This window comes from Dasypus novemcinctus, chromosome 12 (assembly GCF_030445035.2).
Source record: "Dasypus novemcinctus isolate mDasNov1 chromosome 12, mDasNov1.1.hap2, whole genome shotgun sequence".
Taxonomy (NCBI): Eukaryota; Metazoa; Chordata; class Mammalia; order Cingulata; family Dasypodidae; genus Dasypus; species Dasypus novemcinctus.
The window spans coordinates 7231584-7247552 of record NC_080684.1 but is presented as its reverse complement, the minus strand read 5'-3'; the positions used below and the strand labels follow the sequence as shown (position 1 = coordinate 7247552).

Sequence of the window (15969 nt, the reverse complement as noted above, 5' to 3'; positions counted from 1 at the left end):
ATCCTGGGTGTAGACCACCCTTTGGGGTGCCGGCGGAAATGTGAATTTCCCCTTCTCCTCTCCTGTGTTTGCCGCCCCTCGGATAGCTAGTCTCTCCTTTGTCGTCCACTTGTCACGCAATTCTGCCCTCTCCCAATACTCCCAGTTTCAAAATGATCTGTCTTCTTTTTTCATCCCCTTATAGTCATACTCCTGTTTTTGTTTTTCCAGTGCACCTGGACGCTGGGAGCACAGCCATCTAACCAGTGAAAATGACCGATAATAAGTTTCCTTTCTAGGGATATTTATGTTGAAAAGAGGATGGCATAATCCAAATGGCAAAACTCAGGCAGAATAACCTAGTAAAGGAAGAAAGAAATCGAGCAGTCTAAGGAAGAGCCCCGTCTTATCCCTTGTGGCTGAGAGTTGACAAAACCTCTCCGAGGCTTGACCCTGGGGTTCAGCTCTCCTAAACTATCCCATCTCTCATAGCTGCTTCCTTTCCCCCCACTGAATCCACATATTCTTCAGAAACTCTGTGCTGTTGACTTTTAGATATGGTGCTCCAGGGCTTCTGGCAACGTCAGAGTTGGTAGAAGAGCAGCCAACAGGTCCTAAGTGAGTCAGAAACCCTGTTTGAGGGGGATTTCACAGATCTGGTTTATACCTGCTTCAGCCTCTTCAGCATCTAAACCTTTTATCAGACCCACAGCCAGCCGCTTAAATGTGGGGTCTTAAGGTTGCTCTTCTCCCTGTCTGTGTTTATTTTCTGTTTAGCTGGAAAATGACCCAAAGGAGTAGATAGTAAGGAAATAGAGGAGTCTCAGAGACCACGGATGTCCCACCTGGGTTGTCTGTCTCTGAATAACTGGATAGACTGCATTGCCTATTTTTTGGTTACACAAATGATAGATTGGTTGGCAAGATTTGTTGAGCACTCTTATTTTTTTTCCCCTGTATAAGAAGCACTGTAATAGAACTAAATGGAATAGAAACTGAACTCTTCTACGCTATGGAGAGGTTATTTTTAGTTTCTTTCTCTGCCTCATCCACTGTCTTTTTGAACTATTGATTGCAATATCTTTTAAAGAAGCAATTGGGAATGCATCTAAAATGTTAAAATAGTATCTACTTATTAGCTCATGTCAGCCACACATTTTAATATAGCTTTCTTCTGCAAGATAACAAAAATTCTTCGTATTGAACTAGAATATTTGGGCTCTTCACCATGAAGCCATATCTTTTCACCAGGTGTAACTCATTATCATTAATATAAGCTTAGATGAGGCATAAAAGTGTTTTTTCTCTTTTTTTATATGGATGAAGAAAATTTACCATTTACTCATTAAACCCCATATTTTTGGATATCTAGCTTTAAATGACTTGCTATATTAAAAAAAAATACACATCCATCAGACTGCACTATATTTTGTATTTAGTGTTGTTGGATTGAAACTCTAGAAACATAGTTTTCTTGGCCAATGACTTACTTTCCTTTTCCAGCAATTATGCTAGGCTTTTTCATCCCTGATGAATATCACGCTTGTAGACTTATTTCTCAGAGATTGCTAGTCTCTTCTTGTAACAGCAATATATATAAGGTGATTGTGAAAAACATTCACAGACCAACAAATGAGAGAAATCACCTGTGAGCACACGTTACAAAATGAAAATGAGAACTAGCTTGACGAAATAATTCCTACCTTGGACTCAACTTCATTTTAGAACATTAATCATTCTGAAAAGTATTTTTGGAATTCTGGGCAGAAGTGGACTGTATCACGATTGCTATTATGCTTATTCAGAGCCTAGCATATCTACCATTTTGTCCATATGGCAAATATTGGTATTTCAGTACATTCCATTAAGTAAAGGACTCCAAATTTATGTATTGAATATTTAAAAGTCCATACTATATATTTAGTTTTACTTATACTTTTCTGCTTATAAAAACAATCTTACTAATGGAAAGTACTACATTTCCCCCCCCTTTTTTTTTTTTGCCATCTTTGCCTTAGATATGTCTGTTTGGTAGTTTCTAAAAGTTAGTAAAGTAGAATCTTTAATCCCAAATTATGAGATATTATTTTTGATTAATAAAATTAGTTTTACTGATATCATAACCATAATCATTTGCCTGTTATACCATTTCATGTATGATTTTGAAGTAGGATTTTTTTTTAGATTGACTGTTTACATGTAGCATTTAATATTTTAATAATAGAAAAAAGTTTTTAAAAAGTAGAATATTAGTATATAGTGTTAGTGGTATTTTCATATTATGGTATAAAGGCATTACTTTTCGAGGTGCTTCTAATGATGCCATTAAAACGTCTTTTGTAAAGGTATAAAAGGAAAGAGGATATCATTGAAAGTTGGCTTTTTTGGGGGAAGCTAAGAAAATTTTATCTAAAATGATTACAAAAACAATGGCATCCAAACATTCCTACTACTTATCAACTTACATAAACAGAGATTGTACATTTTACTGCTGAATAATTTGAACTGATAGTCTATATACTCTTCTTAGATATAATGCTGCTTGTTTTTCTCCTTACTTTTATTTATACAAAATGTATTGCCTTTTTACTGTCTGTTGTCCTTTGATGATATCTTTTAAAATTTATTTTAAAGTCTTCAAGCTCATGTATCATTTTACCTTCTTACCACTTTCACTTTTTACTGTCTGGTTTGTCCTTCATTGGCTTGGCCTTCCAATACTGTGCCTCGTGATTTTGAAGGCTACAGAAACTTGAGGAAAGCAATCGAGAAGAAAGAAGGTTGGAATATTTTCCAGGTTTTTAATTAAAATGTCATTTAAATACTTAGTTGGCTTTCACAAAGAAATGTGTTATAGAATTATCAATTGTTTCAGACTAGATTAGCTGGGTGCTCCTAAAAGTAATGATGATTTTATAAAAATAACATCAACGACAAAACATTACTTTTTAAGAGTAATCCTCTCACTAGTTATGTGGATTAAAATTCAGGCAATTTCATGTGCTTTCAGAAAAAACGAAATTAATTTTGATGGTAACTTACTTTTTTAAAGATAAAAATGACCCCCCAAAACTCACCATTTGACTTATTTGAAAAATGTCAGTAAATCTGGATCTTTTAGAAACTTGGTGAGCAGACTTGAAATTATGAATTGGGACTGATATTTTGTGGCAGCACATGCTAAGTCACAAGTGGCCCTTTCTCTCCCTCTTCTTCCTTGTATGGTTTAACTTTTGTTGGAAAACAAGATTAAAATGGCAACATAGCAAAAGGAAACTGTGGCCTTCTATAGATAGGATTTACAAGGTGATCTTAATGTTGAATTAGAAAAACAATTTTTGCTTTTAAATTGTATTTAAAATGAGCATCAGGATTAAGATATTCTTTTCTCTCTTTGAAACTTGAGCAGAATTTAGAAGCATATTTCTGAATTCTCTATAAAATATTTACATTTTGCTGATTTGGAATTGTCTTTTTAAGAAGGATGAAGTAGTATTTTCTTATCAGAATAGTTTTCATAGATTCTTCTAAGCAAATCTTTAGACATATAGTTAAAATTATTGAGAAAAAATAGTTCCGAAATTGTATTATAGTCCTGAGAAATGCCACTTTAGAAATTTTATCTCTTACTTAAAATAAACCATTTGAGAACCTTCGTAGGCAACAATTAGTTAAATTAATATCTTACTTTAAGTATTCTAAAGCTTAAAATTATATATATTTAAGCTATTTTATAATTTGTGTTCTATAATTATGTAACTTAAGTATTCTATAAATGGAATATAATTCTAATTGTCTATAGGTCACACCAAAACCTCACCAAATTAGCATAAATTTGGGACATTATGTTTATCACTGGAATTAAATTAAGGCCTTAAAATTATGAAATTTCTTCTATTTTGAAAGATAAGATGCATAGTTAAAGTAGGGCGTGGAAGCTTTTCCCACCTTAAAATATTCAAGTCCTTTAAATATACTTAATGAATTGAGTTTGCTTCTAAATTTTTCATGATCCCTAATGGAAAGCAGAAGCAGAGCAGTTTGGTGCTCTAAGAGTGCTTTTTCAACATAAATGCGCGTGCAGAACACCTAAGGTGGAGCCTGAGGTTCTGCCTTTCTAACAGCTTCGAGGTGACACTGATGCTTCCCCGTCTGTGGACTGAACGCTGCGTACTGGAGACTGGGGGCCAGGGCACCTGTTCTGGTCCCCTTGGTCAGTTAACTTCCCCAGGCCACAGTTTCTTTTTGGGTTGTCAAATGACGGGGGTAAACCACAGTTGGATAATGTCTCTTCTGGCTCCAAGGTTTGATTCAGTGTGTGTGCTGATGTGGAAACTTAGATATCTTCCCCTGATGCTTAGACAGTCGTTTAGAGCTCTATTTGCCTGTGTTTATTAAGGAAATCTTGCATATTGGAAGGACAATAGTTATTAAGTACCGACTTATTATTTTTAAAAGCGTATGTCCTAAAAGGGATTTGTAAAGGTAAATTAATAGTTAAGACAGTACTCCTGATTTTTCTGCATCAGATAGAGGCATGAGCAACTTACAATATACGAGTTCTCAACTTAATATATTAAGAGTGTGAACATTTGTTAAACTGGATATTAGTTACTTGCAGTGTGCAGGGAAGTGGTTGGGTCAGGTGTTCAGAGCAAGAAGCTTGTGTAGCTCTAAACTGAGTAGAAGAGGATCTGGATTTGAAAGTTGACGTCATATAGGAAGCAACAGTAAAGTAGACTGAACTGCTACAAGAGTAGTATATGAGGAAGAGAGCGAGCTGATAGGGGTTGGAATGGGGAGAGCCGATGGGATATGTGATCAAGGAGAAGGACAAAAGCAGTGTCAAGTGCTTGCCCTCCCTGTTCCTGTTGCCGGACATTCTCCTTCCCTCAGCTCTAAACCAAGTACAGAACTGTTTGAGTGGATAGCGCTGGCTTTTTAATGGGGTGATTGGATGAAGGGGAAATTCTTTTCCATATTTTCAACTTGAACTGCCTGATGGTGGAAAACCAGCTGTCCTAGTGCGTTATAAGCAATTAAGAGAGACATTCAGTATATCACATACAATGGTTTCTTGCTTGTCATAAAGGTTCTTGCTAGATGGCTCCTAGTTTTCCTCAAGTTCATTTTCCTGTAACAAACTGATTTAACAACTTTCATGGGACCCTGCTACAGTTTACCTGTTTCCTCTCCAGTTAGAAGATTATTTTGGTGGTATTCCCATAGGTACTTTCATCTCACTTTAGAGATATACTGTCTCATACATCCTTATACATCTTTCAAACTGTAGCATTCCATTCTGATATAACTTGTGGATTAATTAATTCAACAAATACTGCATATTTATTATGTGCCAGGCCCAGGAGGTGAGCCAAACTGACAAACTGACATGATCCCTACCTTCATGGAAAGACAGACATTAAATAATCACATTAAAAAAACCCATAAATTGCAAATGCCTATCAGAGTTTACAAAGTAAATTATATTCATCTCGTTTTGAGGAACAAGATATCTCAATATCTGTGAAAATAGGGACCTAGAGTTGAGTGTGTTTATGGGACAGTGCTTGATAAGAACCATCGGGTGCCTCATTTAATATTGTCTCATCATTATCACATTTCCTTACATTTATAGGGTGCTTTATAATTTAATTTACCAAATATTTTTACATGTGAGCCATGTCAAGAGGCCTCCAAAGCAAGCCTAGTACTTGTGCTTTTGTGTGTGTGTTTGACAAAGGATATAAGAGCACCTTGGTAGGTGATATCAAGCTAATTGCTGAATATATCATTTGCAAAAAGTATAAATGAAACAGCTTTACTCTCCACTGTCCTTCCTTCCCTAAAGAACATAAACTGATTGCTTCCACAGCATATTAAGACACAAACAATCCAAGGGAAAGTTAGGTAAAATACCTTTGCAGGCTACTTTCTTGAGCATTGCTTTCCCACCTTGGAACACATTCTTGTGCTTTTTCTTCACGTTTTATAATAGCTTACTTTAAAAATCAGTATTTAAACTTTTACAAAGGCTATAATTGGTAAATAAAAACCACCAAAATTATTTTTTTAAAGGTAAGAGTAAGTACAAGGGCTAAAGAAGATTACATTTTTAGCCGAGAAGCTAAAAATAAGTTCCTGTATTGGGACAATTATTTAATGTAGTGCAGAATATATATATTAAAGAAATGGTAGCTGTTACGACGCTATCCTGATAAAATTTTTAAACTCTTTTGAGGGGAATTTTATTCAGAGAATATTTCCTTGAATATTATTTTTTATTCTTAATGATTTTTAAATGTTATAGCACAAAATCAATCTTTCATATAGAGATTCATTAAAAGCTCACTTTCTTGCTATTAATTAGCTTGACTAAACGTACGATTCTAAGGCATCCTTAGTGTGGTTTGTGTATATACAGGTGGCCACAGGTGCTAAACCCAGTGAAGGAGCAGTGTGATTTGGGCATAGGAAACCTTTGCCCACTTCAGTCTGGCATCTCCTCAGGGCCACAGGGTGGAATTAGGCTAGCCATAACCATCACCTGACGCCAGCGTGTCCCTGTGGTTGTTGGTACTCACTAACTGAGGAGAAGGAATTCCAGCGGGTCTTATGCCAGGCTCTGGGACTTCCTACCCAGTTGAGAGTCAGCCTGGACTTAGGACAGTTTTGGTGTGCAAAGACCCATTTCTGTGAGACCCTAAAAGGGAAGATGCCCTGTTGTGTAGGGCTGGCCTAGTGCCCAGCAAAGAAAAGCATGTGTGCTAACCGGAAGGAGACCTGATCACGCTAAGACCACCAGTGCAGGCAAAACCTACTGTGAGCAGGCTTATTCTGAACCTTTAAATTTATTCTTAAATTAAGGATTTCAATAAAAATATAACCTGTGTATCTTCGCAATTTAGATGAGAAAAATTGGATGTATTTTCCTGTGTTTGTTTTTTCCCTTTGAGTTCACACTGCCTTAGGTTCTGGTTAATTAGCTATTACTGTGACTGGTTATCTCATCAGGTCTTATGCTTCAGTGTATTATCTCAGTGTTTCTAAAGAATAAGCTTCCTTCCATGATATAAATCATTGCACGATTGGTTAAAGGGTGATTTTTATTTTCCTCTGAAGCATCAGACATTATAACATTGCTTAGTGAAATGATCGACTCTTAGTTTTCACAAATAATTGAGGCTTAAGAAGAAATCTGGGGGAAAAGTGAACAATTTGCTTCTCTAATTTAACACTGATGTTCCTTTTTGTAGTGTGGTTGGTAAAGAGGATAATACAGACACGGACCAAGAGAAGAAAGAAGAAAAGGGTGTTTCAGAAAGAGAACACAGTGAGTTAGAAGTGGTAAGTATGAACGAATGACCTGTAACTCTCAGTGACTGCTAACTGTATGGACCTAATTGTGGAAGAGGGAAATGGTTATCGTGCTTGGGTACAAACTGCTTCCGCAAGGGCTTCTTTTTCCTAGAAACATGAGCTCCAGATTGTTGGCAACTCAGTCTTGTGCAGTGTGAAAGCATTTTGTTGGGGGAAAGATAAAGCACTTTGATTTAAGCCAAAATTATTTGTAATAATTTTAAAATCTTGGAATAATTTTTGAGCTAGTTAAAAGTGAGCGTTTTGTGGTTTGGTACTTTGTACCCAGGCAGCACCTCCTGGTGAGGCAGTCGATTTGTTTTGCCAATATTGTGCTATTAATCATCACGCATTTCAGGAGGAGAGTCAAGAAGTAACTGACCATGAGGAGGAGGAGGAGGAGGACGACGAGGAAGATGACATGGACGGGGGTGAAAGCTCTGATGAATCAGATTCTGAGTCTGATGAGAAAGGTACTTACTTTCCCCATGGTACATTAAATTCATTTAGAAGCCAGGACAGAAAATTCTTAATGCTCTCCACTTATCCTTGATAAATGAAGAGTTCCTTCCCTTATCAGATTTAGTCATTGCATGCTTTCCATACTTATTTAGTACAGATAAGATACAAAGTCCCTGACCAGTGTGAGCACTTTGTCTTGTTCAAATTTTTAGTTTCTGGTTTATCCAGAAACTAATCCTTATTGCTGCTAATATCTCGATATAGATAATGGTTTTCAAGCTCTTGCTTAAAAGGTAGAATTATACTGTGACCTACCCATGGGATTTTTATTTTCTCCTTTATAAATAGCCGATTATCAAGCAGACTTAGCAAACATTACTTGCGAAATTGCAATCAAGCAAAAGCTGATTGATGAACTAGAAAACAGCCAGAAAAGGCTGCAGACTCTGAAAAAGCAGTATGAAGAAAAGTTAATGATGTTGCAACATAAAATTCGAGACACTCAGCTTGAAAGAGACCAGGTACTTCAAAACTTAGGTAAGAATTACACTTATTCAAATCATAGTTTTCATTAAGTTGTCAAAAGGGGTATTTTTATTTTCTTCCTGAGGTATAAATAAATGACATTAGAAGCCACAATGAATGTTAATTTGTCTCATTTTATTAAATATTGTTATATATTTTGTGTTTTCATGCTGGTACCTGCCTAGGATACTTAATTATTTTGCCCAAAGTTGTGATTAGTTGTTTTAATAGTCTTGAATTATGCTTGGACCATTTTTAAATTAAAAAATAAAAAACTTCAATAATCGTTAAGTTAAGTGTAGTGATTGAAGACACCTTGGCCTCCTGGGTTTGTATTTGGGAGTAGCTCTTCTCCAAGGTTATGAGATATATATTTTGAAATGCAAATACGTCTTTCATAAAATTACAAATACAAATGTACTTTGGTCATTTAGGCTCGGTGGAATCTTACTCAGAAGAAAAGGCAAAAAAAGTTAGGTCTGAATATGAAAAGAAACTCCAAGCCATGAATAAAGAATTGCAGAGATTGCAGGCAGCTCAAAAAGAGCATGCAAGGTTGCTAAAAAATCAGACTCAATATGAAAAGCAATTGAAGAAATTGCAGCAGGATGTGATGGAAATGAAAAAAACAAAGGTATCGATCATATTGATCATATTTTCCATTAAAGTTTAGTCCTAAGGATGCATGGTCATTTGGGAGGAAAAAAAAACAATCATTGTGGGTCTTTCCATATTGAATAAAAAGCAACCAAGGCTTCTTACAAATTGCTCACTTCCTTTGATAATTAGAAGTTGTTTCCTGTAGTTGTCTGTCATGAAAACAGAGTAAGAAAATGTTCTAATGAATTATAAAACAAATACATAATATACAGGGTGTTAATAATATGGTGGGTTTGGGGGAAATATATACCAAATGTATTTAGTATTACTATAATTAGTAGTATTTGACTATGCTCTTTCATTATTTGTAACAAATATTCCACAACAATGTAAGGTGTTGGTGGTGGGGTGATTTATGGGAGCCCTGTATGTTATGCATGTTTGTTTCTAAGTTCACAAATTTTTCTATACACGTATTGTTTATGTATGAGTGATACATACACTTCAATACAATTTTTTAAAAGGAAAAAACCTTTCTTTAGAGCAGCTGAAAATCATGTGGTCAATAGGGCTTCTCTGATGTTAGTGGATAATTTCTTCTTGAAACTTTTGTGTATCATTAACAAAAGTGTAACACCTATTTCAAGTATACAAAAAAGTATAAGTAATAGCATAATGAGCACCATATTCACTATCCAGTTTAAGAAATTAAACATGACAAATCCTTTGAGGCCTCCCGTGTAAACTTGTTGGTTATAATCATGAGATAACAGCCATCCTGAATTTGGTGTTCACGTTCCCATCTTAGGAAAGTACAAACTTGCTTCCCCTGAGCAAAGAGAGTATGTGAATCCTGGTCTACTACAAGTTTTGTTTTATTTTTAAAAGTGGGATCTTTTAACACCTGACTTCAAAATCAATAGTTTCTTAAAATTGCAAACATGGAAGTGGTTTAGAGAGTGGATTATGTTGTGCAGTTGCTGACAACAATAGTTATTTATTAAGTGCTTACTATGTGTCAGGAACCACTGTAAGCTCTGTAGATATAGTATCTCATTAACTTCTCATAACAGCCCAGTGCAGGAGAACTATTATCTCCATTTTACAGATGCGGAAGCCAAAGTCTAGAGAGGTTAAGTAATTCAATTCAAGGTCACGTTGTTACTGATAATAAGCTAAGTGCCAAAATTTCATTCAAGTTATGAAACAACTGAATATTGGATATAAAAATAAAACATAAATAAAATACTAAGCCGTTGTTAATGAATGCTGTACTAGCATAATTCCAATGGATATATATGCCTAATTTTTTTAGGTTCGCCTAATGAAACAAATGAAAGAAGAGCAAGAGAAAGCCAGGTTGACAGAATCTAGAAGAAACAGAGAGATTGCACAATTGAAAAAGGATCAACGTAAAAGAGATGTGAGTGGATGTAAATTCTTCAGTTATATAAGAATAATATAAATTCTTCAATAAACAGAAGAAAGTTTCCTGATAAAACTGTTCATATGGATTAGATTATAAATAAGCATTCATGTTATAATATGGCATACATTATAGTATGTGAATTATAGTAATTAAATATAAAATTTATGAAAAAGTGTTAATATAAATTTTATTTGAGGTTTAATTCCTAGATGAGAAGATAGAAGACAATAGCAAGGAATAACTAGTTATCTCTAGAGAAACCCAAGAACTAGTTGTAATAATATAAAAGACAGCAATTTTACAATAGTTCTGAAAAGAGTTTCACCAACAGACATTCTTACAGATGTTTTTGGAGGCATCAACAGGGTTCACTGAAGAGGCTTTATTAAGAGCTGTAGAAACTTTCATATTTTTTGACTCAAGAATTCCACTTCCATGAATTCTGGCTAAGGAAATAATCTAAAATAAGAAAAATTATGGTGTACTAAAATCTTTACTTCAGAGGTATTTGTATTAGTAAAAAATATAAAACTATCCAGATGCTTGACAGTAGGAAGAAGAGCTAAATAAATTTTGATCCATCCCATTTAATGGGTTGCTATTCATCTACTAAAAATTATGATTTAGAAATTATATAGAAATATGAAAAATGGCTATTTAACATTAAATGTAAAGTTGCATTTAATATATGTATACTTGATTACAGTGAGAAAATTATGAATTGTATGCACTAAAATGCTAGCTGTAGTTGTGTTATGGTTATTATAGGTTGTGGTTGGCCACCTATAATATTTTATAAAAATTTTTGGTTATTTCTTAAAAATAAGAAAATTCTATTTATATATATTTTCTTAAATGAAGAAGACATCACACTCTTTTCCCCATTAGCAGTTAGGTTTTAACCATTGTTCCGTTTTTCTTGCTCAACTTTTTCTCAATCTTCCCTGGAGAACACATGGGCATGCAAAATATTTTAGAAAATAGAAAGCTGCTTTGGAAGGTAAAGAGGAAAATTAAGGTGGTAGAATGGAGAGAGTAACAGGTAGAAAAGTAGATGTTTTGGCAAGATGACCCCCATATGTATGGCTTTATTTATTTATCCTAGCATATCATATTTTAATAATCAGTTCATTTTGTCACATTCACTTTCTAGGCAATTTAGATTTTGTTCATACTAATATATTCCTTTTGAAATTAAGAAGTACATTCAAATACATGCTTTGCCTTTCATTTTTTTCTCCCTAATTGCTACTTTAAAAAACTTGAGATATAATTCACATATTGTAAAGTTCCCCTTAATTAATACTTGTTGATGCCCAGAGTAATTTCTTCACTATGTATGCCAGATACTTTTTATTACCAATTAATATGAGATACACAGAGATCAGTATCTTATAATAAACTCTGGATGGAACTTTTGAATTTTACCCATAGTATTTTATACCCATATGCTGCTATAAAAACTTGAGCCTAGCGAATTATAAAGATACTCACACTCAGATTCCGTCTCCCTTTTGCTTGCTGCTCTGTGTGCATACCGGTGTCTTTTTCCACGTTGGTCCTTGGCATACTCATCTTTATCCTTAGAGAACTAATTATAAGGTTTGCATCCCATAGAAAAGTAAGAGTGAGCTTAAGGATTTATTTTTCATAGGAAAAAAACTAAAACAGCGACAAGTTTCAGACTATACAATAGTTCTTGTTTTTAGTGGTTTACTCATTTTTAAAAAGATTTATTGACTTTGCTTCTATGTGAAGCATTGTGGCAAGCAATAGGGATATGCTACAAGGTAGAGTCCTTTTCTCAGAGAATTCCCATCTCATGAGACCCATGCATAAATTACAAGGGGAACGATCTGTTGAGTTTGGGATACAAAAAACATGAGGATTATTTATTGTATCTCAGAATTTAAGTGCTTGAAAGGAATGTCTGTGATCAAGTCCAATTTATAAGCCTTGCCCAAGATCCCAGATTGAATAAACACAGAAACAAGATCTATAATTTTCCCAGTCCAAATTCTTTTCTAAATTATATCCCTTTAATATGGCTTAAAGTAATCCACAGTTGGTTAGCTTTACTACTAGAGTACCTAGAAACAAATATAAAATGCTAATACTATTCATATGTTTTCTCATTATATTTAAAGAGTTTATAATGATATGTATGATGTAAGATGCCTCTATTGAAAATATTCTAAGCTGTATTTCTGCCAACAGTGTGACCGATATTGATGGAATTAATAGTATTTTCTGTGTCTTCCTCTTTGTGCCTCTGCCTGCAACCCACCAAAATTGTCTAACAAAAATTAAGAGACAGTATTGTAAAGCACTTACAACAGTACCTGAAGCACTGTATTAATGTCTGTGTATTAGTGTGGCACAGAGATAACTTTTCATTTTTCAGAGAGAGATAGCTATGCCAGTATTTGAGTCTAAGGGAATAAAATACATCTATAGCAATGGTTTCAAGTTTGCTGTCAATTCAGATTCTGCCAAGAACCCTTACAGAGTTTGCAGGGGGTGGGAAAAAAATTTTTATGGAGGAGTAGGAAGTGTTCTGCCTTTCAGGTTACTTTCTTTTAACTTACTTGATATTATTTTGTAGCATCAATTAAGACTTTTGGAAGCCCAAAAAAGAAATCAAGAAGTGGTTCTTCGTCGCAGAACCGAAGAGGTACGGTAATCAAGTTGACCATTTTGGGGGAACCTTTATAACTTGGAAACAGATGACGTACTTTTCGAGTTTAAGGCGGTGAGTCAACCTCCAGCTGTTTGCAGGTTACGGCGCTTCGTCGGCAAGTCAGGCCCATGTCAGATAAGGTGGCCGGGAAGGCCACCCGGAAGCTGAGCTCGTCGGACGCCCCTGGCCAGGACGCGGGGTCCTGTGCAGCTGCTGCGGAGGCAGACGCGTCACGGGCAGGAGCTGCGCAGAAAATGAGAATTCCCGTGGCGAGAGTGCAGGCCTTGCCGCCGGCCGCGGCGGGCGGAAGCAGGTCAGCACGCTGCGTCGTCCTCCCGACAGCCTCCGCGGGCGTTCTTACGACATGTCGTACATGAGCGAAAATGGCCGCGCCCGGGCAGCTGAGCGTGTCGTTCCTCCTGGCACCGCCTCCGCGGGCGTTCTTACGGCGTGTCGTACTTGAGCGAAAAATGGCCGCGCCCGGGCAGCTGAGTGCGTCGGGCCGTTACGTGTGCTTGTTTTTATGCTTACAGAAAAAAGTATCAGAGGAAAGGCTTAACTGGCCGAGTGTTTACCTCCAAGACGGCTCGCACGAAGTGGCAGCTCCTGGAACGCAGGGTCACGGATATTGTCATGCAGAAGATGACTATTTCCAACATGGAGGCTGACATGAACAGGCTCCTCAAGGTGTGCCAACTAGGAAGGAGGCGTCCTCCCCCGCTGGGCGGACGGTTCACCTTCTTCCCAATTCGTTTCCTGAACAAATCTAATATTTACCCGGTCATTTTCTCTGTTTTGATTGTACTTTGTGAAAGAGGTGGATGTCATTTCTCAAAATCCAACCTGTTTCCTCCTTAGCAACGGGAAGAACTCACAAGAAGACGAGAGAAGCTTTCAAAGAGAAGGGAAAAGATAGTGAAGGAGAATGGAGAGGGGGATAAAAATGTGGCTAATATCAATGAAGAGATGGAGTCCCTGACTGCTAATATCGATTACATCAACGACAGTATTTCTGACTGTCAAGCCAACATCATGCAGATGGAAGAAGCAAAGGTGTGTAAAATTAAGACGTGACAGTTTAATGGCTTCATGGAAAGTATTTTTGAATTGTTTATCATTAAAAGTACTTTGGATTTTTATATGCAGGGACTTCTTATTCCTCAGTTTAAGTCTGAGTCTTAGGCTTTACATATATACAACTCCCTGCCAGCTTTCCAGTGATTTAGAAACATTATACTTTCCTAAACAAGCTCATGCTCTGTCAGGAACATACTCCTGCACCTCTGGTTCTTCCCCCTCAATATGACTTAACCCCATTCTTCCTATGAGGCCAAATTCAGGGACCTGTTCTTTTTTTTTCCTTCAAATTTTACTCAGTTTATTCATTTTTTAAAAAAATATGAGGTCCCCATTCACCCCCACCACCCCCAGCCCACCACTCCCCCCACAGTAACACTCTCCCCCATCATCATGACACATCCATTGCATCTGGTGAGTACATCTCTGGGCATCGCTACACCCCATGGCCTGTGGTCCACACCATAGCCCACACTCTCCCACGAGGAACCTGTTCTTCATCTTTCTTTCTGTCCCCCAGAATTCCTTCTGACTTACTCCATGAGCACTGCCCTGACTACTCTAGCCTAAACTGTAGCTCTCTCTGCTGATTTTGTGATAGGATAATATTTATTGTTTGTACAACACATATCTTGTTTCTTACATCTTGGTATCTTCTCTATTAGACCATATGTTTCTTGGGGCAGAGATATGTCTTTTACTCTTCTGAGTAGTCTCACTAGCTAACCTACTATAGTCAAATAAGTGCGTGAATAATTTCTCAAATACATCAGGCTCAAAGTGGTGATCATCATATGCTGGTTTGATGTAGGAGGAAGGCGAGACATTGGATGTGACTGCGGTCATTAATGCATGCACGCTTACAGAAGCCCGATACCTGCTAGATCACTTCCTAGCAATGGGCATCAATAAGGTAAGACTTAGCCACACTATTTTTAAAATCTAAGTTTTGACTGTTTCACTGTAGTTTTCTTTATCTTTCTCTAGTGAATCTTTCCTTTGTAATAAGGAAGGAGACTCAGTTGGAAAAGTAGTCCTTCTCCCTTTCTTTAGTGCCAAGAAAAGGTAGAAATCTGTAGATTGCTTTTTCTAAAAAACATTTGATTAGCTTGTCTTCTATTGTGTTTGCATATAAGAACAGATAAACAATGTTAGGAAGAAATAATCCCCCTCTGGTCTAACAAAAGAAAGAAAAATCTCAGAGCACAAACAAACTTGGTGTCATAGTTTTGATTTAGTACTGATTCTTTACAGTTCAAAAGAAAATCAGAAAGGAAAAGATATAGCGGCAACCTCCCTTTGACTGTAAAAGCTTTAAATCTGTCTTGTATAAGGAGCTATTGGCATTGATCCTCTCACTTAGCCTGAGGCGGGAGAGGGCGAGCACAGGACAGTAGGATGGCAGTGGCTCCAGCCGTCAACCTGCTGTGTGTTGCATCACCTCAGTTCACACGTGCCCAGTTCCATGGCTCATCAGACCACATTATGTAGTGTTAAGGAAACTAGCCCTCACAAGACACACACAAACATGGCTTTTAAAAGATTCCTACAAAGACACAATTGAGGATAATACCAACAATTTAAACATAAGAGAACGGTATGAAAACTGCACAGCCAAGACTAATAATAGCTTTTTGTCAGTCACTTTAAAGAGGTAGTCAGTGTCAATTTTATCAGATGGCAGTCAATTTCAAAAATTTCCAGTAGACTATTTGAAATATAGATTGACTGCATTATCTTTAACAATAAGCCTCATCTCAAGTGTATGTTGACCCACATGATGATGTATGTGTATAATTTAGAAATAGGTAAGTGTGCATGAATGAGGACAAGTGCTCACATATGTTTAAAGGTATGT

The 15969-nt window shown here is 36.4% G+C and overlaps 1 protein-coding gene across 16 annotated transcripts in view; it reads left to right on the top strand.

Moving 5' to 3' along the window:
- Positions 1-15969, top strand: part of KIF21A (kinesin family member 21A) — a 158792-nt gene that overhangs the window by 103382 nt on the left and 39441 nt on the right. For 10 of the 16 annotated variants that reach the window (XM_058307800.2, XM_058307794.2, XM_058307788.2 and 7 more), the window contains exons 12-22: positions 2721-2759; positions 7236-7326; positions 7697-7811; positions 8149-8337; positions 8760-8959; positions 10241-10348; positions 12960-13028; positions 13133-13347; positions 13568-13721; positions 13893-14087; positions 14923-15024. In XM_058307800.2, the coding sequence (XP_058163783.1) occupies positions 2721-2759; positions 7236-7326; positions 7697-7811; positions 8149-8337; positions 8760-8959; positions 10241-10348; positions 12960-13028; positions 13133-13347; positions 13568-13721; positions 13893-14087; positions 14923-15024 (1477 nt within the window). The remainder of the gene's footprint in view (positions 1-2720; positions 2760-7235; positions 7327-7696; positions 7812-8148; positions 8338-8759; positions 8960-10240; positions 10349-12959; positions 13029-13132; positions 13348-13567; positions 13722-13892; positions 14088-14922; positions 15025-15969) is intronic. The other 6 variants (XM_058307801.1, XM_058307796.1, XM_058307793.2 and 3 more) reach the window with 1 other exon arrangement.